A 22832-nucleotide genomic window follows, 5' to 3' on the forward strand; every position below is an offset into this window, starting at 1 on the left:
TCACCAAAGTTTTTATAATTAAATGCTATCGATATATCATACAATGAACAGCAATGAATTTGCCATTCGATTTTACCATCTTCTTATAGCTTACTGTTGCTCTTTAACAACTCCCTTACTTCCCCCAGATTCCTCCAAAGCCCACTTTGGGAATCAATGCTCTATGCAAATAGTGACCTCTTGAAAAAGTTTCACCAGCCAAAAACAGAATTGTTTTGCCTGTTTTGGACAGCCCTGGTGTAGAAGATTGCGTTTTTTAAATTAATAATCAATAAATAATAAGCAAACTTCTCGAATGACAAGAATTGTAAGATTATACTTCCCAGAAACGCTGCAAAACAACATTGACCGTTTTTTATATTAGTTTATTAATATTGAAAAATATTTATATGTAAATATATTAGATATGTTTTCTTTTATTATATACTAACAGTGAATAATTAATCTAGGAATTAAGATTTAACGCAAATAAATTAGTGATTGGTTGCAGAGTGCTTTCTTGTTTTATTTAAATTCGTATGGTAGACGATTCTTCAAAAATAGTACACAAATATAAGCAATATCAAAGCGAATTACAAAATAACTATACTGCAGATTTAATCCATGGCTCTGGATTATTTGTTTGGCTCCTTACAGACTACGCCGTTCTAACCCATATAATATACATTCATATCACGGGAGGTAGTGACTAGTCCTAGATGGAACTGAGCAAAATTTGGAGCACATGAATGGGGAGATGGAATTGTGTTTAAGTTTACATATTCAAGATAAAAAAATTATAGTGGAAAATTCTTTTGAGATGTTTGAAATTAAGTCATGTTGATATTATACATTACATTCTAAAATTTATATTTGTCCCATTAGATAGAAAGTTCAGCACAGTAATAGCTATTTAAAATACAATTTGAATACCTAGTATTTGATAATATAAAGCCTTTATATTACAACTAGATAGTGCACGATTGTTATGTGCAAGTCATTCATTAACTATTCTAAGACTTGTGTGTGTAATGTTTGCTTTGGCTGATTATGTATTAAAAAATTACAGCATTATTCATGATATTCTCAACCAACTTTCCATGGATTCAAGTGTTTAGTAGCAAATAAAAATCGATTCAAATTAGAGGTAAATATTTTATTATCATTAAGTAACTATGTTAGGTACATCAGGTATTAAAAATTATATCAAAGTCAAAACAATTCATAATGGTTCAGGCAAGTTACTTAAGTATTTGATGATAAATGGAATTGATAAATAAATACTGATATTGCAATTTATGAGTATCGTAATAATAATTTAAAAATAATTTGTTCATGCAAAAAATCACAAATTAGTTATATACCTATTATTAGTTCTAAAACGTATTACATTACGTTAATACTCTTCCTAATTAATTTATTTTTAACAATTAATATATGTTTATATCACCATTAGTAATGCACGTGTGCTAATGCTATCAAAATTTCATTCGAAATACTATTGTGCAAATTAATTCGCTAAGAAAAAAGCTTAATGCTACATGTAAATATTTTTCTATAATAAGCAACGTATGCAACAGATAAAAATATAAAATGAAGTTCATTATATAAAAGTATTGATTAATCTCATTGATTGAGGATTGATAATATCAATTGTGTAATATTAAAAAATATTTTATTGGCAATGCATAATTTTATGATAATTTTCATTCATTTCAACAACAGATCATAACAAAATAATTCATATGAGACGATATACATTTACATATCAAAAGATCTATGTATATCATATTTTATACCTTTTACAGTTCATCTAACACTAAGAATACTGGTCGTTTATCATACAATCTATGAGTCAATATTATCAATATATAGGATGAATAAATAAATTCTATATAAAATAAATAAAATATTTGTCTATAAAGGAATGATACATAAAGTATTATTCAAAAATCACATTAACAATAAAAATACATACATACATGTAAGACAAAACTACACAACTTTGGTTACATATTACACGATTATTACGCATTCGAAATGAGACCAATAAATTTAGCTTCGAGACACTTCACAGACGATATGATATTATGGAAGCACTCGTACATAAAAGCATCTAAAAATGACGTTAAAGGATTTGGCGATCGGATCCTTCTTCCTCTATAGCTGCATTCGGTAACACATTCTCCTTTTCTTCTTCGGCTGCTTCAGCTAACCACTTTTCAATTTCGTTTGTGTACATACGACGCTGTAACACTTCTCTTGTTCTTGGTCTAGAACCGATGAATGTCATCATATTCTAAAAAATATTAAGATCATAAAAAATGCTTTTAAAAAGTGAAGTGTTAAAAAATATATTACTCCAGCAGGCAAATATGGTCTGAGATGGTCTGACATTGGACCGTCGACTCCGAGTCTTTGCACTTCTTCCCAACTGATGTGTACTTCTTCATGTAAAAGCTTTTCCTCTGTAGATTAAAATAATAGTTTATTATGAAAATATTCATGAAAGTAATAAATACAATATGAAATACCGTCTCTTTTGCTGGTGCTCCTTTTGTAATGAATTCTGAAGCGAAAAGCTTCTAATACACTAGCAACAACAATCGTCAATACGACCATAGTGAACAAATAGAATACCATGAAGTATATCCGACTCCATTGATTAGCAACATATGCGTAAGCATTCATGATAATGAACCAATTATTAACAACGGTTAATTCAAACAATGTGACTCCGCTAGTAAGCAAATTTTCGAAGGTGTTCAAATAGTAGTATCCCAGAGCCGTTGAACTATTTGCCGAATACTTGTAGAAGTCTTCGACGGTTGTATTTCTATAGATGTAAGAATAACATTATGATAATTACATAGATAGATATAGATTGAAATATTGTACATACACGCAACAGTTTCTCATATCATATCCAGCGAACAGCTCCATTCCGACTATAGCAAAGAAGTAATACATCACGAGCATGACGCAAGCGGCTGAAGACATCAACGGAGAGAGGAGCACTAAAGTACCAAACACGTCACGATACCGTTTCTTCAGTTTGTAGAGACGCATTAATCTGAATTAAATAATTAATTAATGGATTTTCACTGGAGTTGACTCAAGCAAAACAAAAAGTTACCGTAAAGGTCTGAATATGACGACAATGATGAAATTTGGGGATAGAATTAATACAATTGCGCCTAGGATTCCAAGCAATGTAGCTACCAGATCAAAAACGTTCCAACCGCTGGACAGATATACTCGCATACCTTGAGCTATCATTCTTAAGCCAGCTTCTATCAAGAATACTAAAAAATATGAAATTTTAATATGGCTATTATATTTTCATATATATATCACTTTGATTCTAAGAAAAAACAAATTTACATATCAAAAACAGCCAGGTGTCCCAAGAAGCACAAAACAATCTCGCACTGTCTTGTAAGCCTCCAGCAACTTCGAAGCAGCGTATCAGCATTGAGACTCCATTTCCAATTATCAGCGCAACTATAAAAACAAACATTCACATACAATCCATATTATATTGCAGATATTGTATGAACAATATCTAAAATACATACAAACAATATGCTCAAAATATGGCCAATTAACGATGATAGAAGCAGTTCTTCCGATGACTTCAATAGGGCCTAAAGAACCGTACCACGGAGCTCTACCATGTTGAGGGGCCCAACGAAGGGCTCCGCACTCGTAAACCATCAAAAACTCGTCCAAGCTAATAGCACCGGTACCAGAAGCGTTCAGCTGTTTAAACATGAGTAAAACGTCTAGTGTATCTATAAATTAAAATTTATATTAAAATAAAATACAATAAATATACATAAAAATCGCAAATTTTGCTACAAAAATAAATGTGAACGTCTTCCTTTTTTATTTATTAAATTTTGCAGATAAAATCTATTTAAATGAAAAGTAAGATAAGGGGTGACTCATCGATTTAGATAAGTCATATCCACTGTAAATGAAATATTTTCTACAAATATAAATTAAATCAATTAATAGGTAGAATATTCTGATTTATTAGCCTTGTTTTAATTTAAGGCTAATGTTAATTTTGTTTTAAAAAATTCGCCTTGAAAGTATTCAAAAATCATTTATTATTATATAGATTATCAGTTACAAGACAATGCTCAATCGAAACGGTCGTTCGAATAGCAAACGCAAATTCAAAGCAAACGCAAATTCAAAGTCCAAGTATAATTAGTGAGTGTGTGTGTATAAAATAATTATCGTTATCGCGGCCAAACAAGTGCATCACACCACTGACGCAAAAAAATGGACAATAACCTAGAATAGCAAACAGTGACAACAAACAATAGAAAGAAACCGAGAAGTCCAGAACATCTAGTCCAAACAAAAATAAACAATTACTGGTCCGGGGAAGCACAAACAAAAACAGATACAATGGAACAAATATTCAACTCAAATCTCAGAGGAGAATTAGCGGAAGAAGTACAGACTGACGTCGTATCTCGCATGTTGCTTCATAATTTGTCTGCACTTTGATATTAACTATATTTTAAAAATATGATAGCTATCCTTATCGATATAATTACGGACTTCTAATATGAGAGCATTGGTCAAAGTATATTCAAACCGAATTTTGGACAAAATGAGGGCGCAAAAACAATTATCACTCCTCAGAAGTCAAAAATTCAGCCCGCGAGAATTTTTACAATGTATGTTTAGTATCATTATTATTATATTATTTATGTTTACATGTAAGAATAATAATAACTCATTACGTTTCAATTTCTCACTCCAAAAAAATGTCTATAGTATATCTAAATCTAATATGGGGATATATAATTTCATATGTGGCCTGCGGAGTTATAATGCATTTCCAAAGTGACCCGCAAGATCATTTTGGTTGGCCGTCCCTGATTTAGGCAAAACGCGATATGAAGACACCCAGAAATAGAGATCGCCACAGATTTTCGAAAGCGTAAAAGCTCTCCGAACAGCTTCCTCTAAACTATAAAAATGAACCGTTCCTTTTAATATTTTTTTAAGCATTTGTCATGTTTGAAAAATGAAAACACAAATAAATGAAACAATTTTTTTTTGCCATATTAACCGGGCGCTTAAACGAGGACATACATATTGATGTATCTCATCGTTTAAGCGCCTGGTTAATATGGCAAAAAAAAATGTTTTCATTTATTCGCGTAAAAATACTGTTAAATTATCACTCATATATGGGTGGAGATAGACCATACAGACTAATTAGTCGAAATAAACCCGTTCACCAATCGTCAAAGCTGCTCATAGAAAACATATAAAAGGTTTCGCAATAAATCGGATTTTACACACACAAACACACTCATTTGAACGGCACCAAATTATCAGATCTTTAAGACTACTCTATTTTGGACTCTGATGCTCGACACTGACACCTTGTATTATGCAATAAAAATATATACCAGATAAATTAGCGTCACAATTAACAAAGTCACACCCAGCACATATTTTCATTAAATTAAAAGGATTTAATGACGAATACAAATATACATCGCTGTAGCAATTGATAACAATCTCAATTTTTAAGCTGGCAAGTTTACTGAAGTTCCGATGAAAAATTTGATGATAATAGAACACTACAAGATTACCAGATATCTCTATATCTGATATTGTAAACAAGAGATATACAAGTTTATGCCGTGTAATAAGTACCTAAAGGGCCGTTATTGAGGTATTTTATCAGAGATATTAATGTTTATTTTTGTAGCAATAGTTTTAATGTTCTTTTAAATACTTTTATGCGGAGCAAAGTATCTCATGAGTCCATGAAATTGTCTGAAGCGTATTGCATTCGGAGCTTGTTTAGAGACGAGTAAACGAAATGCATGTTGACAAGCTCGTCTCCGATGTAAAAGCAATCGGCGATACTTCTCTCGTTCTATGCGAGTGAACGTCTCATATACAACAGCGAGCATCTATCGATATCAAAATCCCAATAAAAAGTAGATCTTGATATGAATAATTAATAACAAAGTTTCACTAACCAAATTCATTAAGACATAGAGAACGGTGGCAATGTACGAGATGAAAAATATAGCGTACCATTTGTTTTTAGCATACGAAGCCATCATAACGTCTGGAAAGCTAAAATAAATATTAGTTAACAGTTCAAACAATTCATTATAACATTATAAATAAAACTTACTTGGCTGTCGTCAATAAGACGAACATACTGACAAACGAGTTGCTTATCGAGTTAAAATGTTGATTGTCTATGTGTTCGGAGAATAGATAAAAACCGAGGAGAGAATAGGTAGTAACGAAAAATAATAACAGTCCTGAAAGTGAACGTCTTGTTTTAGAAAAATAATAATAAAATAAGGAGAATGGATTTGTTTTATTACCGAGCATGTCTAATATTGGAGGTAAAGATTGGAGAATTTGTCTTATAAATCTTCGTACGCCACCGCAGTGACGAGTGTCGACGAGGAATATTGGTCTCAATGCTCTTGTCACTCGAAAGTGAGATAACTGTCGCACGAGAACGATGAAAGCTTCTAATACCATGATGAATAAAGTAATACACTGAAATATTATAAAGTATATATTAGAAAATATTCAATAACAAAATTGATTATATTTTAGAATCAAGACCTTTTTGTAGAAAACTAACGACGCAGCTGAAATCAGCGTGTAATTTTACATAAGAATTAAGTCATGTCGTTATCGTGGCAGAAAAAATATAAAAAGTAGTTGTATAGCGTAATTTATTCATGTAGTCTGTATGACAACCACTAGTCTGAATTGTCACTAAATTGACTTTAATTGTTACTTGTATGCGACTGGTCTGTTCTTACAAAAGACTAGAAGAGACGAGGAATTGGTTTTGTTATATTGAAATAACAAATATAGGAACAAAACATATTAAATTAGTCCAATTTTGGAGTAGTTTTAAATTTTTCTATTGCACAAAAATATCTTATGAATGTAAATCTCATTTTCACTTAAAAGGTGTCTGGTACCACATATTGATATCAGAATTTCAAAATCATCAAAATTTTAAAAAATAATTTGAAGATAAAGGAGTACATATATACCTTAAGCATTGTGCGTTTATGTTTCAAAATAGTTCTCCAACCAATCCATTTTAACTTAAGAAAAAGTTCCACGCCAATTATACTAAGCGCTAATAACTCTACTGTCCCATGTATACCAACGGGAAGCTAAAACACAATTAATATTATATTAAATAATCAAGTAATTTCATCAATTACAACCTCATTACTTGGAATAAAGGCACTGCGGGATCTTCAGTGAATGCCAACAGTATTAGAATCAAAGATGCGGCCAAATCGAGACCGTGATACCACGGGTTGTGAACCCTGAGGTAAGCTGGTAATTCACCAGGACTGGATGGATGCGAGTCAAACTTTTCATTATTTTGACCTTCCTGTTTTCATAAAAAAATATATATATTATATATATATATTATTGAAAGGTACTTTGTTAATGATAAATTACTTCTAAATATATGGCGCCTTCATGATAGTTCATCTCCCAATGATCCTCTTCTGTCAAATATTCATTGTTCGAACGATTGAGAGATGATCGGCTGCCAAGGTCCAAGACGGCGCTCCGCACCGGATCCGCTGCAGTTTCTGCATTGAGTCCTGGATTTGTTACTTCTGCAATAAACAGTATATGGCGATGAACAACGTACCAAATATCAACAATAGCCGAACTTGATTCTAATGAATCATAGACAATTGCATTATCATTGTAATAATAAAATTATATTTCACATGAATAACGTTAGATCTAATTGTATTGATTTAAAAGTTACATAAAATAATGCAATTCATACATTTATCAATTTGTTTATAGTGTAATATGTACAACGCTGATAATATATCAACTAAATTGTTATATGATACAACATTGTGAAAAAATAAATAATTACTCTGATGCATAGTAGGTCATGCCTCTCTCACGTTTCTTGAACAGATAAATAAAAAAAGTATATTCAGAGATAAAAGTAAAATTACTAACGTAGACGTTATATAATAATTTGCACCTTTTATCAAATAGATAATTCAATTTATAATAAATGTAAGTAAAAATACATACAAAACTAAAATGTGTATCTTTATCTGTTGTCATATGTAAAGTGTTGTCATGCACAGCTAATAATACATTTTAATAAAAACCAGATTGTTAAGACGTTTGTTGTCTATAACTTACATGTCACACGCAGTTAGCAAAAAAATATCTAAATTACTAAGATAATAAAAAAAATATATGCTATTTTTTGTAGTGATTTTTATAAAATACATAATCATATCCTATAATTTAAAATCCAAGTTTAAATGAAATAAATATGTTCTATATATTATAATTAATAATAAAAATGCAATAACTTTTTAGAGTATTTTGTTAACACTATATAAACCTGTCAATTTGACAGGTGTCATTAAAAATAGGTATATAGTGATCAGATTTTCAAAAATTAAATAGTGTTAATATATTTGCATTGTTCAGATACAAAAAGTCGTAAAAAAAACAGGACAAATACTGTCTGATAAATCGGAATACAAATCTGAAACTTGTCAATTTGAAGGGTGCCGTAAATCTACAATAGTATTAAAGTAAGTAAAAAAAAAACAATTAATTTGAACAAAAATCTTAAAACCTGAAAGGTTTAATTATCTGTTTTTAATAAGTTAATATTTTATATAAAAAAAATATATTAAAATCATATTATACATAAATTATACGCCGATTTTATTTTATAAATATAATATTTAGCAATAGAGGTCATAAAATAAATGATTAATTTTTATTCAATATTGAGTCGAACTTTTATTTACATAATCTTTATATTACAAAAATAACTTACACAATCGAAGGTTAAACAAGGAGACGTTCATTAACTTTTTATAAAGAAAATTTTAACAATATAAATATTTAAAAATTATATATTGAAGACAAGAAAATAAATTGGAAATGATTTGTAATATCAATTAGGCTATGTTTTATAAGCTCTATTAAATAAACTAATCGCATTGCTCAAAAATTGCTAAAAGACAAATGTTAAATACAATTTTATATTAAAACCATATATTTAACATGTTTCTTTCATTAATGTGTTTTTTATTATGGATTTTTATTGTTTTATTTAATGAAAGAAATAATTATGTAAGGCATAAATTTATTTACGTTAAAAATAGTATAATAAAAAATCGGTAACTATTTCTAACGAAATATAATCAATGCAATTAATGAAATTCTTCAATGTTTTTACCTACCGTTAAAAAAATAATGTAACAGAATGATTAACTACAGTTTTCTAGTTTTAAATTTAAAAAAACGTATATCAAACATATTATAATATTTCCATCTGCTTATTTCAATCATCGTCCTTAAAAAAAAATATTATGCAACTCAATATATCTAAACCACGTTCATGCCTTGAGATCTTCAATTAAATCAGCATGAAAGACCATTGGTATAAGTCAATGACTAAACCTTAAAGTTATGGGTTCAAAACCTATTTAGACCCTAGTGTTTTTGAATTTGTACTATGTCTGGGAGATCGGAATTAGTAATTATTATGTATTTATATATATATAAGAACACGATAAAAAAAATCAATGTATTTTCTTGGGAACTCCTTTCTCACTCACCGTATTCTTCAGACATTGCTCCAAATGATTATCATCTATTTAGATCCCTGAAACAGTTTTTAGGTGGAAAAAAATATTTTATAAAAACGGATATAAAGAAAAACATTAATGAACTTATTGCTTCCAAAAATACATTATTTTATTTATTATTTAACAAATATAAAAAACAATTATTAACATGTGGAGAATAATTGTAGAAAAAGATGAAGAATATATAATTTAGTAAAAGTATTACACGTTTTAATTTTTAACTCATTTAACCCGCACTTTAAAAAACGCTAAGACTTATGAAACAACCTGATATTTTTAGTAAATATTGGTTGTGTAAAACTGTAAAAAATTGTGCGGTTTATTTAAAAAAAAAATTGTATTGTAAGATCTTACACATAGATACTAGTTATCTAATGATAGGTATTAGTTATCTAAAACAATATAAGTGCTCGTTACACGCCCACAGCCACAAATTATTCGGAATGAGGGCGGTTTCCTTAACGTTCCTTATAGTGCATTGCTAGCTAAAAGCCGAATTATCCAAAGATAAAGTAAATTTTTTTCTCTTTAACCAAATAAAAAGAAACTTTTTTTTCATTAAATTATGCTGTATAATCAAATAATCACCTAACTTTTTTTATAGACGTTACTAATTATTTAAGAATTTTAATATAAGGGCATTCACCCTTGCATATAGTCAGTTTAGCTCATAAACATTGTGAAATAATATTCATACATACATGTGTGTAACAGACCGGGAACTGATTACTTCTCCAAGCGCTTGTGTTTTTTCATATGCGTGAGCGTTCGAAACTGCCCTACTGTAGTCTAGCGAACTAAAGGCTATTGGGCCCATTTATATCAGTCTCGAGCTACACAGATTGCGAGATTGTATTATACACATTTACTTGCGTCCACATTAAAGTCGTTACAATATTTTCATTATATTTCTATACATAATTTTCTGAACAATATATTATACATAAATTAAACGACGATATAATTTTATAAATCTGACAATTAATGTCACAATATAAATGACTTATTGTTAGCTGAGATTGAGTCAAACTTTACAAATAAATTTTTTTTTTTTTTAATTAAAGATAAAATGTATTGTTAAAAACAATGCATTTTATCTTTAATTAAAAAAATAATTTTATTTGTTTTTAACTTTTTAATATTCAATTACAATTGTAAATAAAAATAGTTTATATTACATGTAGGAAATCAATTCAGGGCGTGTATCAAAAGTATAGCATGAGAATTATGACTCATAACTACGTTTTATTAGTTGTACTGTGTATGAAAAATTAGTTATGCAAAAATGCGCAACATTTAATATTAATAAAAATTATATTATAATAGGGTTTAATACCTACGTCTTAACCTAACTTAGATTCAGTTATACTTAGGTCTGACGTGTTTTTATTGGATATATATTAAAATATATAGCTCATTGCACTTTGTTTCGTGATTGAATATTATACAAGATGTTTTGCAAGTCAATAAGTGATTATATTGATTTTGAAAACTTTTTGTGCTTTAAAAATACTCATTGACCATGCAAGAAATAGCTGACAAACTTAGGGTCATTTGATAAACAGTACAAAGACATATTCATAAAATCGGAAAGTAATCTGGACAAGGAATTCAGGTTCGGAAAAATTTAATATATTTCTAAGCAGAATCTTCACCGTAACTGTGAAATGGGTTCAATATAGCAATTTAAAATGGCTTTTTCCTAATCAATGCTGTTATCATACATAATAAATGATTGAAGAAACGGAAGGTTCTGATCAACAGAAAATAAAGTAAAGTAAAATAAAATAAAGAAATCGAAAATTTACAGAAAATATGGTAAAAGGTTGTGGATAATGATGGTTAGTATTGATTCGAAAAAAAAATAAACTTATGCATATGTGTATTGATTGATTACTCATAAGTTCCTCTAATACATTATAATTAAAGGCAATAAATATTGTTTATTTTATTTTAATGATTATCGTAAACAATCAATAAAATTTAGCTGTAAAATATCTCTAATAACTATATTTATCTATAAATATAATCATGTATGATTAACTGGGTCATTCAGTGTAGAGCTGTTTTTTCTAGTGGGTAAACAAGAACAGTGAATTATCCGAGTTAGTGAAACGGAATTGTCCGATTACACTAGTGACAGGCGATGGTAATTATAATTAGTTTCGGTCGATGGTTAAAAATAGACTAATGAATTTACCTGTGTAGTTGGATCCATAGTTGTCATCTGTAAAACGCGAGTAGCCGTCGGTTGGAGTGACGACGCTTTTGAGGGCCGCCAGCTCTCCGCTCGCCGCGCCCGACACCATGGCCGGCGCCCGATGACAGCTGTCATCGACAAGCGACGCACTTGTCTATGACTTACAGTGATACCAACTGCAGCAAAAATATGGTGGGGAGTGGGATGGCATTATGAAAAAATGTTTTCTTTGTTCTCAATCAGGTTTTTCTGTAATGAATGCGATATTTACAACAAAGTTAAATTTATAATATATGGGCACGAAACCTATTTTTTTCAGGCGACATCGAAAATAGTTTAAAAAAATTATGTTTAAATTGCCATATATTTATTTTTTCACAAATATTCATAAATTAAAATCTTAAATATACCCAAAATTTTATCGTGCAACGCAAGCAATTTTTAGATAAATTCCCTAGATGTATAAGAATAATCTAAAGTTTACCTTCGAATTTTCCCTCTTTATGCAATATTAATTTCATTCAGGGGCGGCTCGTCTTTAAGTCATACTTATTGAATTATTCAAGACAATTTAGATTAAAAAAAATTAAATATGCAATTGTAAGTATGCAATTTTTTAATTGACATCCTTTAATCAATTGTTATTTACGCAAACGTAATAATTTAACGTGAGAAGACTGTGACCAGTGCGTCGCTGCATACGTGTCGTATATTTTGGTCGCTAGGGCCAGTAATCTCTAGCCGAAGACTCAATACATTTTTTTGGCGGGTGTGTGCATTACTAAGTTGATAGAGCTGAGCCGTCGCTGCGGCACATGGAGCCAGCTGACGCAGACTCATTTGAATGTATATAATTCCATCACTTTGAAATAGTTTAAAAACAAGAACACTTTGCGTCACCTAATCTGATAAAAAAATATGATGCTGAACAGTGTAGCACTCTAACACGTATTAAAACAATTCGATTAGTCAAGATCGGTTGAATGCTCTAGCCGTACTATCTTTTCATTAGGATTATTTACAAGAAATCCAACATTTGTTCATATGAAACAAAGAAAATCAGAATCTATACTATAAAACAGAAAATCCACGTGCTTTGTCTGTCACAAGAATCTCAAACAGTGAACAGTAGCGATGTGACATTTGCACATGTCATTTTGGCTGCCATTCTAAGTCAACTGTGCTATTTTTAACTTTTTATTTGAAAGTTAAGCTGAACAGCGACATGCTGATGACAGATTACGTTCTACTGCAATAGGTACTCAATCAAATACAGGGGAAGGACTCGCGCAGAAAAGAGCGGAGCCTCCCCATTACATATACAAACTTTTTTCACAGCTTGTCTTCAGCAAAAGATACCAAATTCACCAAAGCGCGAGTCCTCCCCCTAAATATTTACTATAAATATGGAGGAATTAAGCAAATAAGATAGAACTCAATCAGAGAGTCGCTAGAACTACCGTTGTATTATTTCTAGAGCATCCACCCCGTTTCCTGGTTTTCGTTACCAAAACTCTCCCCTGGAGGGCAGACCTTAAATCACTATATGTAAGTATAATACATATTATGTTAAGTTTGTAAAATATATACAGCATTTATATATAACCATTAAAAATCCGGCATTCCTCAGATTCAGAAGTTGCCGAATTTTTTAATGTCAACCTGTATTTAATTTCTAAAATTTGCACAAAACTAATACTTCTGCCAAGAAAACGCTGTGCCTAATGTTGAAAGGATATGGCTTGAAATGTTATTCAATTAATGTTGTATTTAAATATAATGAATCACTTGATTAATTATATTTTAATTATTCTCTTCAACACACCCCGACTATTTTCGCTAGAACTGCGATAAATCCAATCAGAAAAAATAAAGCATCATCTTCACAGGAGCGGAGATACAAGCCGTCGACAGGGTCTCAATGTCATCACTTCTATATTGTTCCCTAAACATAGATATTCAGAAAAATAGATTTATTAAGACAAAGGTGGTGTGTCAGAGGGACGCCTTACATTAAAACACATAAATTTGTGGGGATCGTCGATTAAGAGCGACTGACAGGTGATAAATCGCTGGGATATTATTTTAGAGTAAAATTATAAAATGAGTTTTCCAGATAAGGAGTCCATTCATTCATTCACAGCATCATATGCAAATCAACATCCGTATATTATACAATTAGCAACTTCGTTAGAAACGAATTTGAAATCTTACATATTCAACCAGTTGAAATTTGGCCATTGTCAACGGAAAAAAGAACATCAGATGCCATAACAAGTATATAAAGCCCACCAAAAACACTACAAAGACATTCGACATTCAATTGTTCATTGCCGAACCGTGTAGCTTACGCAAGCTCATATTATTCTTGGCTCACGAACGCTGAACCACAATTGGTAAGTCGGTGAATGATTAATTTCTTGCCAGCCTTCCTTGAGGGACTGCTGTAATTCAGTCCTGCAGTTGCACATTGATCTAGCTAGCTGAGATTCAACCTGGACATAGAACCTCACGCTGAACACATACAGCTTTATTCCATCGATGTTTTCGGTCAATATATATTATGTGTCGGTTTATATAAAGCATCTTAATTGTTGGTCACTACAATAAGCATATGTATATAAATTGGAGCAAATTGCTAGATATAATTGTTAAAATGGTAAAAAAAATATTTCACAGTCCACCATATTTTTCAAATAAAATAAAGAAAAAACTATCAGCAATTTTGACAAGTTTTACTCATAATACTAAAACCAGTCTTTATATTACAAGGAAAAATTAAGTGCATACATATGTATATGCAGATTTTAACATTCCATGCGTCATTCAATGATTCTAGTAAAACAAGTTCGTCTTGCATTTGACTAATACTTCATAATGTTGATTCTACCAGTATATCTCTGACCTCCAACAGTACAACATTGTTCGGTAAGTTGAAATTAATTTTAATTTGATTGCTGATTGCATTTAATAGCTGTAAAAACAATTCGATATTTTTAGATACAATAAAATGACAAATAAATTTTTGATATTGTTGTTTCTCATCATCAATTGGAAAAATAATGTTTATTGTCAAAATGAAAACGACGATGAAGAACATATGTCTTATGTTGGGTTAGCACTTGAGGTTTTCAATCCTTGCGAAGATGGATTCATTTGGATAGACAGAGAAATTGGCCGACGTCCCTCAGAAGAAAACTATTGGAAAGGATCGATTGATCTTAGTGCTTATAAAAATATACCTGGAGCTATAATAAATCTCTTGCTTGATAACCCTGCCGTTCTAAAACTGGTATTATTTATTTTATTTTACAAATGAGTAATAACAACTTTATTTTAAAAAGGTTATTATATTTTAGGACGAAGAAATGGGTAGAGTGTCTGCGAATGGTTTAGGGTTTAGAATTGAAGTGTTCGATCCCAAAAAAACGATATGGTTTGAAGTGAAAGCTCCGCAAAATAAACCTTTTCCGAACATAGTCAGTGTTAAGTTAAACGGAAAGCGTGTTTGTAAGAATCCTCAAAAGTGGACACCAACAATTATTGGTTCCAAGAGTACAGCTATTTCTACAGTAGCAAGGGAATCTGTTAATAAATACTGCGGCAGTCGCAAAATTGATTTTACGGAATTGATAGTTCAAGGAAAGTCAACCCGATACGGCGATTGGCCATGGCATGTAGCTATTTATGCTTTTGATAATAAGAGAAGAAATCAAATTTACATATGTGGTGGTACATTGGTTTCAGTCTCGACAATCATCACAGGTAATGAAACAAGATTAGTAATTGGTTTATAGTTTAATGATATAATCGACTTTTATATAATATAACTTTTAATAAATATAATTTTAAGCCTAAAAAAATATTGTTTCAGCCGCACATTGTGTTACAATCAAAGGCCAACTAAGACCATCAGATTCTTTGGTAGTAATCATGGGAAAATATAGTTTAATTGGACGCGACGCCGGATCCCAAGAGAGACAGGTTAATAGTTATCTTAAAACTATATAAACTATAAAACATTTCCATAGAAATATAATATAGAGAATGAGGACAAATACAATTGGTAGAATATCTTATGTTTTTACTCATCTTGTAGTTCGCAACAAAGAAATATTCTTTCAATGGCGTAAAATATTTACAGTAAGAACATTTGCGTCTTATTTGTGAGTTTCGTTCTGATCGTAAAGAGGGCTTTTGTCCGGTCCCAACTTTTACGCTTGTTGATGGATGATCATTTTGGTCACAGTAAATTAACGCGAGTTTTAAGAATAAGACCCAACAAATATATCATAATTGCATTATAAATAAATGTAATCAATTGTGAACAATTTTCTGGAAGTACATTTAGCACTCTTCCAGTGATTAAGTCACACTCGATAGCTTTCTTTGCGTTGGTTTTTTTGGGTTCAGCATTGTTTGTTTTTAATATCATTATAATATCCCAGACTCAAAACTAGAGTTCTAAAATAATCAATCAAGCGAAGATTATGTATAACAAGCAAGACCTTATAAGAGGGAAGCTTATTGTATGTTTGAAATTACCGTCTAATTTCACATATAAATCGAAATGTTAGAAATGATATTATTAATCAATACATTTATTTAGGTGACCAGAATCATTGTGCACGATAACTTCAACAGTACAACATTAAGAAATGATATCGCCATAATAAAATTAGCAACGCTAGTCTCATTTGACCGTTACGTTCAACCTGCGTGTCTATGGCCAGAAAATGACATTGAAAAAGAAAAAGTCTTCAACAAAATAGGAATGGTATTAATATAGATTTTTATCAATATTTTACAGCAAGAATATTACTTACCAATTAATGCTTGATAAGATTGTAGGATGGGGCTTGAACGAAAACGAAACATTATCTGATGAACTGAAAGAAGGAAATGTTACAATTGTATCAGACGTACAATGTTTATTGAGCAGAGCTAATTTCTTTGACCGTTATGTATATAACAATTCGTTATGTGCCGGAAACTTAAATTATGAAGGTTAGTATTTAATATTGACCACAATAGATTTATTAGTTAATACATTAAAATCATTGTTGAAATTCTTATAAAATAGGTACTTCTGCTTGTAACGGTGATAGTGGCGGCGGTCTATTCATACCGAATGTCGAATCGAACAACAAGACATCATTTTATCTTCGAGGAATCGTCTCGGTGGCTGTCTCCCGTAATGACAAACCCATTTGTAATCCAGATTATTATGTGGTTTTTACCGATACGGCTAAATACTTAAGTTGGATCAATGAACACATTGGATAAATTTGACTAAAAAATTTTATAGTTAACACTAAACACATGTAAAAGGTAAGTTAAAGATACAATAATTTTGTATTTTTTTATAAGATTTTTAGATATAGTCGATTATAACGCCTCTCGTACTACCAACATAATTCTCTTTTAATTTTCTACACCTGTGACTCTGAATTATTTGGAGTAATGGGAGTCGTGAACAGAACGACAAACTTTCGTTTCAACCGGTACAATTTTAGATAAATCAGAGTATAGATTTTAACTATGGACTTAGGAAAATTTTCAGTATAAAAATCTCTATAAACAACTTAGGGTGTCCGGCTCGGTTTTTAATACATGAGAAAATGTCTATATTTTAATTTTATACCAAAATTTGATTTGTATGATTTTTAGCTTCAAAGGCAAACCGTGTAAGTAATATTTTCTTAAAGGGACCAATTTTTTAACTCTCAAGTTGGACTAGCCAAATGTCTGAACTTTTTTCAAGAGGTCAGGACGATTGCTTAGAATTTTGTGATATGATAACCTAATAGATATATTTTACACATAGCTGAAATCACAATTAAGTATATCAAAAATTGTACATAATGGCAAAAAAATGTTTGAAACTAAAATTTTTACTAAATATTAATTTAATATTTAAAAATTCATAATTTTAATCTAGTGCCGAAAACTCGATGAATCATATGAAAAATATTTTTTAGAGATAAGTGTGACGCGTAGCTGATTTTTATTAGACAAAATTTTCTCCACAAAAAATCAATACATAACCTTATTTTATGTAGAATTTTTCGCTGGATTCAAATCTGATTTTATGACAGGTATATATTTTTGTTGTATTAAATTTACTATCTAAAAAATTATAAAATAACGAATTACAATATCTGAATTTATTTCTTAGCTAATGTTTTTGTCACACTAACTAAAGAGCAAACAGCCTAAAATGATCTTCAAGAATCGAATAGTCAAGATCGAACAGATGTCAGGTTTTTGTAGGACGTCATGAAGCAATAAGTAAAAGCTCAAGTAAAATAAAGGATTATTAAGAATGCAGATTCAATCGCAAAGGTATGTGAAATTGTGACCAAAGATGGTAGATAAGTTGAACATAAGTAAAAAGAAAATTTCACAAATCTTATGAAATATAAGATAAAATAATTCTAATGGAAAATGGCGTAATTAATATTATTCTTTTTCCAAATAAAAAACCATATATTTAACAAACGTAACCGGTGAATTAAGCGCAATATCTATAGACAGCTTTGCCAACTGTTTTCAAAAAGTTATGTGTATTAACACATAATCCGCGAGACGATTGTGTGCGAGTGCTATTACATAAATGCCTGCGATTTTTCACACATTCTATTTAATTAAAATTATTATTTTTATATTTATTAGCCTGTATATGTAAAGATCTGCTCTAAAAATCACAACAATTTGGCGAATACATATTTTTTAAACTTTGTTAGGAAAAAAATGTTTTATTACATAAATATGAATTTTAATAGTTCTTCAATGGACGGTACTTTTTAAAACAGGTACCTTTGTAGAGAGGAACACCACAAGAAGCGTCGGTAAATGATCTGCTTAAAGAAATCTGTGAAGTTCATACTCTTTTCTCTCTTCTTATTAAATGAAAGTATCAAAAGCTATAAAGCATAAAAATTTAAGTGCTAGCATATTGTCTTTTGACAAAGTTAAAAGAGCGATAAATATTATCACCTCATAAGATCCCTGAAGAGTGCTAAGAAAAGTGCAAAGTACTGTATTGAGAAAATTCCAAATTGTAGAGAAAATCATATGTTGGATAGTTATTCAATTATAAATGTTGGCATTACTTTTTGATTTTTATATATTTAGTATATTTTTAAGGAAGAGGAATAGGATTTTCAAGTTAAATAAAATGACGATATTTTTTTTAAACTTTCATTGGCTTAAAAAGATAGAAATTAAACATTGCTTAAAAAGTTCTTACAAATAATACATATCAAATGTCAACCAATTATTTTCACGTTACATTTGCATGTTCTAAATTATCTCATATGCTTCCAATCGATGATAACATATAATGTAATTTTACTATATAACGTACAAAATAAAATATTGCAACTAATATTTTAATTAAGTCAAAAATTGATAACGATATCATATAACAAATCCGTCGAAAACAAAATTTCAAAGAAATTTCAGTAAAAATGAAAAATATATAAATTACTATACTCGAATCAACTCGCGCATAATGAATTAACTAAAAAACACTTTCACATCCATTACTTGTAAATATTTACAGTTTCATTAAATAATATTACAATAATAATAATAATGACTTATACAATATAGTAAGTATCTATTATTGAATTGTGGATACAGTCACGTATGTTTACGCATACGGGACAATATGGCAACTTTTGATGGTAGAAGTAGCTCCGACGGAGCCACTGTAATTGTTTTTCGATAAAAACAATCGAAATGCATGGCAACAACGTTGCAATGTATTATTTACAATTCACTTTAAAAAATTATACATATATAAAAATGAGTATTCATTCGTGTACGAACAGAAGTCAACCTGGACTCCGTTTAGTTACAAAAATGAAAACTGGACGTTATCCAGTTGATCCCGGCGGTTTCAAATCAAACATTCACCTCAATCGACCGATTCGTCTCTCGCTCGCGTGGCTGTTACATGTTTTGCAAGTCGGAAACACTGTAACACGTTTTCCGTTCGTAATCGGCCGTCGCTGTGGTATCGAAAACGAAGAATCGCGCGACAAAACGTTCGAGTACAGTCGAGAAAAATATGGAAAAGCTTACGAGTAACATTTTATTTTTTTTTTCATTTAAACACTAACAATACACAGAGAAATTGAGAAAATCTATTATTAAAATTTTCTGTTTCCGCGGTTTAATCAAATCGCCAAAGATCACCGGACGATTTACTCACAAAACACCTAACATCATGACAAGGTTCTTTGTTTCATGGATATGCCACCTATATATGTTATATAACGAATTATTGCATTACTTACGGTCATCACATCTGCGTTATCACATGCGAAAGCTTCCGGCTGAAACTCTTTAGGACGCGGCCCGTCGCCGCGACGAGATCTCGAAAAAAGGAAGGCATACACCTCTCACACACTATAGAGAAGTATGCGCGTTTCGAATGCGAGTCGACGTTCTACAGCTAAATTTAAGTTATGATGACTCGACAAACAAGGCCATTTTCTAGTCTCCACCAGTCAAAAATTCCATTACGATAATAACAATAATAATAACAAAACAAAAAAAGATTAGCAATTTATCGATCCAGTGCTGGCTATAAACATTTTTTTGATTTGTTATTATTACTATGTCCAATAGAAAAAGGTGAGTACTAGAAAAAGGTACATCTTAACACAAATTTGGGCATACGACGTCGACTTCCGTATCGAATAATAATAATACAATTCTACACTATGAACATCTAAGTAATCGATATTAGCAAATTTATATAAAAAAAATACGTTTATGATTGCTATTTACAATTTTTCCACACTTCCAATCAACAAAGACACTTGAGCACTTTGCATGCGGTGAGTTTCTCGTCTTTCACCAATGTGACAAAAACAATCCGACACCACTTTGAACGAGCTGTGCGGCTCGGCGATCGTCGCTCGCGGGGACCGTCGTCTCACTCCGCTGCGAGCCGCTGCACTTATAAACGCACTCGAGACAGACACGATTAAGACATTAACACTAAAACAGAAGCCATATACATCTTCCCGATAAACATTTTGACATGAAAACGAGTCATAGAAATAATTTTCGTCTACGTTACAAGATAAATTTAAATCAGATAGTGCACAGGTACACGCGTCTGCCATTTCGTTACTCAGACGAGAGAACTATCAGAGGTCCTTTTATTGTTACGAATGGAGAGGCCGCATCGGTGCTCTTTATTCAAATTCATCTTCTTCGGGATCATCTTCCTCCTCCGGCAAAGGCACGTCCGCCTTGGGCTTCTTTTTATACGCCGTCATCTCCTGTAGAGTTTAACGCAATGATTACTAACTTTCAAGATCATTGTGTGCTATACAGTCTACGAAACAAAACTTACCCGATCGTAGCGAGCTTTGTCTTTCTCTGACATGGCTTCGTATTTTGCCTTTGTCTCCGGATCACAATCTGCCCAACGCCGTCCGAGTTCTTTGGCAATGTTTCCCACACCGTATTCAGGATTTAAAGCCTTGACTTTCGAGCGTTCATCGTTGCAGAACCAAAAGAAAGCGGAACTGTAAATTAAAATTTTTGTTATTACTTTTTAAAATATCAAGAGGTTCAACGACACTACACATATGACAATAGTGGTTTTCGCTTTTCCGATTAATGACGAGTAAATGGCAAAGAAAAACATCATCTTTAAAAGCAATTTTGAAATATAATACTAAACAATAATAATATTAGAATTTCATTTATTAATTTAAATTAATATACCCACAGGTATCATTAGCAATAAATTGCAATAAAAAATAATTTCGTAATTCTTCTATACAAAATGGGTAGAAATCTAAATGTATTTGTAAAAAAATCAAGAAATTGGTGCACCTATGTTTTATATTTTCCGCAGAAAGTAATTTAATAAATTTAGTTGTCAATTATAAAGGCTGCAGAAATTTTCCAAACACATAAATAATTATCCGGTTTAGATCATTCTACTACACCTTACACCTACACATTTTCTCTTAAAGTAGCATACAATGGACAAGTATTTAAAAATTGGTTTGTCTAAGTTATTATTTATATTTTAATTTTACATATTGTTAAAAATGTGTTGCAAGTAATTTATAACATAGTTTTGAGTATTTTGGCAGGTATAATATAATATTAAATATAAAATATTTTTGAGCTTAATAAAAATAATATAGACCATAATAAATTTGACCGCAAAGAATAAACAAGTATAGGAAAAAAACTTCGTATAAAAAATATAAACCAAATAAAATAGCTGATATTAGTCATAAATAGCCATAAAATTGAATAGTGCCATTAGACATCAAACTCGCCATAGTAAATTTTATTTTAATGTAAACAAAACTATACTCAAATATTTTTTTATAAAATAAATTAAGCTATTTGATCATTTGATATATAAAGCACAATTTTTTTTAACCTTAATGTTCATAGGGCGGCAATCCTTTACTCAAAACTACGGATGGCACAGATGTGTCATATGTGCAATTTAGATTAGATAACCATGCAAGCAAATAAATCAAGACCATTTCACTACTTAAAAAGTTTCTGCCTGCAGGCCTTACAAACAGTAACGTGCAAAAAACTTCTAGATAACATTTGATTATTTGGAACTTTTCATCACTCATTTAAGGGTATATATCTATATTGCTTTTAAATGGATACCTAGCCAATTTTTGTAATGAAAATATTAATAAAAATTATAATGCCAAATAGTCCATAATTTACTTAAAAGTAAAAAAATGCGATTTATTGTCATATTATCAATAAAACAAATTTCAGTCGGACAGTTAATCATCAGTTCAGACTCGAAAAAAAATATCGTAATGGGTGCAATAAATCGGGTTAAGGGTAAAAATAATCTTTGGTGAAGGCCGAATGATACTACAAAGGCCCTGAAACGATAGGCATAAAACTTCTGTGGTGATTATCAGTGAGTATATGCGAATTAT

The 22832-nt window shown here is 30.7% G+C and overlaps 3 protein-coding genes across 5 annotated transcripts in view; 1 reads left to right on the top strand and 2 right to left on the bottom strand.

Annotated features, from left to right (window-relative positions):
• Positions 1-1120: 1120 nt before the first annotated feature.
• LOC148229387 (two pore calcium channel protein 1-like) lies at positions 1121-12029 on the bottom strand. The gene is made up of 15 exons (XM_088197002.1): positions 11872-12029; positions 7480-7643; positions 7244-7408; positions 7056-7181; positions 6363-6543; positions 6164-6296; positions 6003-6102; positions 5753-5933; positions 3558-3773; positions 3364-3483; positions 3116-3284; positions 2882-3052; positions 2514-2815; positions 2341-2447; positions 1121-2278 (listed from the first exon to the last, which is right to left on the bottom strand). Exons 1-15 carry the CDS (start codon positions 11978-11980, stop codon positions 2108-2110), a joined length of 2415 nt encoding a protein of 804 aa, XP_088053128.1. The 5' UTR covers positions 11981-12029; the 3' UTR covers positions 1121-2107.
• A 1727-nt stretch (positions 12030-13756) lies between these two features.
• Positions 13757-18029, top strand: LOC148229388 (chymotrypsin-like elastase family member 2A). Its single transcript, XM_088197535.1, has 7 exons — positions 13757-14799; positions 14872-15163; positions 15231-15636; positions 15746-15855; positions 16481-16648; positions 16716-16878; positions 16955-18029. Exons 2-7 carry the CDS (start codon positions 14882-14884, stop codon positions 17155-17157), a joined length of 1332 nt encoding a protein of 443 aa, XP_088053661.1. The 5' UTR covers positions 13757-14799; positions 14872-14881; the 3' UTR covers positions 17158-18029.
• Positions 18030-19970: 1941 nt separating this feature from the next.
• Positions 19971-22832, bottom strand: part of LOC148229389 (high mobility group protein DSP1-like) — a 29381-nt gene continuing 26519 nt past the window's right edge. For all 3 annotated transcript variants that reach the window (XM_088197540.1, XM_088197539.1, XM_088197538.1), the window contains 2 exons: positions 21248-21422; positions 19971-21173 (listed from right to left, as the gene is read on the bottom strand). In XM_088197540.1, the coding sequence (XP_088053666.1) occupies positions 21087-21173; positions 21248-21422 (262 nt within the window). In that variant the 3' untranslated portion in view covers positions 19971-21086. The remainder of the gene's footprint in view (positions 21174-21247; positions 21423-22832) is intronic.

The sequence above is a fragment of the Plectrocnemia conspersa genome, unplaced genomic scaffold, assembly GCF_051122295.1.
Source record: "Plectrocnemia conspersa isolate PC_06_02 unplaced genomic scaffold, ASM5112229v1 ptg000011l, whole genome shotgun sequence".
Classification (NCBI taxonomy): Eukaryota; Metazoa; Arthropoda; class Insecta; order Trichoptera; family Polycentropodidae; genus Plectrocnemia; species Plectrocnemia conspersa.

What these genes read in the sequence shown, in the direction of transcription:
- LOC148229387 (XM_088197002.1), bottom strand. Translation starts at nt 11,980, where the DNA reads ATGGTGTCGGGCGCGGCGAGCGGAGAGCTGGCGGCCCTCAAAAGCGTC. An exon ending in AAGGCGCCATATATTTAGAA is followed by an intron (nt 7,409 to 7,479) that starts GTAATTTATCAT and finishes TTATGAAAACAG; the next exon opens with GAAGGTCAAAATAATGAAAA. An exon ending in ATATTTTGAGCATATTGTTT is followed by an intron (nt 3,484 to 3,557) that starts GTATGTATTTTA and finishes TTGTTTTTATAG; the next exon opens with TTGCGCTGATAATTGGAAAT.
- LOC148229388 (XM_088197535.1), top strand. Translation starts at nt 14,882, where the DNA reads ATGACAAATAAATTTTTGATATTGTTGTTTCTCATCATCAATTGGAAA. An exon ending in AGTCTCGACAATCATCACAG is followed by an intron (nt 15,637 to 15,745) that starts GTAATGAAACAA and finishes ATATTGTTTCAG; the next exon opens with CCGCACATTGTGTTACAATC. An exon ending in TCTTCAACAAAATAGGAATG is followed by an intron (nt 16,649 to 16,715) that starts GTATTAATATAG and finishes ATGCTTGATAAG; the next exon opens with ATTGTAGGATGGGGCTTGAA.